Source organism: Nematolebias whitei, chromosome 16, assembly GCF_014905685.2.
Source record: "Nematolebias whitei isolate Nwh7 chromosome 16, NemWhi1, whole genome shotgun sequence".
In the NCBI taxonomy this organism is placed as follows: Eukaryota; Metazoa; Chordata; class Actinopteri; order Cyprinodontiformes; family Rivulidae; genus Nematolebias; species Nematolebias whitei.
In genome coordinates, this window is record NC_056513.1 from 38,498,016 (window position 1) to 38,499,522 (window position 1,507).

Consider the following 1,507-nt stretch of genomic DNA (forward strand, 5'->3'; position numbering starts at 1 on the left):
AAACAGCCACTGGCCAAAAGGATGGACCAGCACAGAAGATCAACATCATCAGGCCAGGACTCTGCGGTCTACACTCATCTCCAGGCCAGCGGTCACTCTTTCAAGGATGAAGATGTTCACATCCTGGACAGAGAGGAACGATGGTTTGAGAGAGGAGTAAAGGAGGCCATCTTTGTGAAAAGAAACCGCCCATCGTTAAACAGGGGTGGAGGCCTCCGGGTTCAACTGTCCCCCTCTTACAATGCTGTGATTGCTAGTATCACTCAGCCCTCTGTGAACAGTAAACAGCCATCAGGTGCTAATGATCCATTGTTAGGCTGATGGTCCTTCTTGAGCATGTGATCAGCTGGTTTTGGTTGTCAGCAGCAAAACTGGTTGATCCACTCTGAGAAGGTGCTATTTAAGAGACTGAGCTGAAAACAGCACCTCAGACTGAGGAAGTCCTCAGGATGAGAGACGAAACGTTTCTACATTTTTTGTTGTTTTGCTTTGTTTTGTTTTTTTGAATGTCCAGAGGACCAGATTTAACTTTTTTAGATCTGCAAAGTTGTTTCTTTAATGTTTGTTTGTTGGATGTGACATGTCTTGGATGACTGGGAATTCACAGAAACATATAACTAACTTATTATTTTCACTCAGTTGTTACTTTTTTATTCAGAAATCCGGATATGGGCCTCCATGTCTACACCTCCCTGATCTGAGAAAGACCGGACATCCCGGTGTTACAAAATCATCAACGCCCACTTCGACTAGAGCCCGCCTTCTTTTCTAAATTGTCCAATAGAATTGAAGTTTGAAAGATTGACAGCAAGTTTATCGAATCATATTTTTAGCAGTGCTCCTTTTCCCCCCTCCCCCCCACCTAAATCTCGCAGTTTAGTTGCCGCCAACACTCTCCTCCACCGGCGGGGCGAGACGGTGTACAGCCTGGAGTGTTACACGGTCACCCCGAGGCGGCCCGCCGGTGTTTCGGTTCAAACTAATCTGAAGGCCCGAATCCTTTCGTCTGAATGGAGGCGGACGGTTTCGTGTCGCCGCGGAGTACCCTGGATTCACGGGTCGTCGACAGGCGAATGACGGGCTCTGCAGCCGGGACGGGGTTTGGGATTCTGGGCGGCAGGCTCATTGATGCTACGGGGGAATTAGTCGGGTCTTTTCCGTCGAGAATGACAGGAAAGCGGGACTATGTCTCGGTGTCGCACCGGACAGCTGCGGAGCCCTCGACCTCTGCGGATCCAGAAATAGACTACGAAGGGCTTCCTCAAGGTGCCGCCACCGGGACACACATGCTGGCAGGAGCCGTGGCTGGAACCATGGAGCACTGCCTTATGTACCCCGTCGACTGCGTCAAGGTAGCAGCTGGTTTAACTCAAGTGTTGCTGCTTTACATGTTGGTTCCTGCTTTACATGTTGGTTCCTACTTTACATGCTGGTTCCTGCTTTATGTTCCTGCTTTATGTTCCTGCTTTACATGTTGGTTCCTACTTTACATGTTGGTTCCTGCTTT

The 1,507-nt window shown here is 49.2% G+C and overlaps 1 protein-coding gene across 1 annotated transcript in view; it reads left to right on the top strand.

Annotated features, from left to right (window-relative positions):
- Window positions 1-1,010: 1,010 nt before the first annotated feature.
- The window catches only part of LOC119423196 (mitoferrin-2-like), a 10,842-nt gene continuing 10,345 nt past the window's right edge, over window positions 1,011-1,507 (top strand). The window contains exon 1 of the mRNA XM_037690602.1: window positions 1,011-1,352. Within this exon, the coding sequence (XP_037546530.1) occupies window positions 1,011-1,352 (342 nt within the window). The remainder of the gene's footprint in view (window positions 1,353-1,507) is intronic.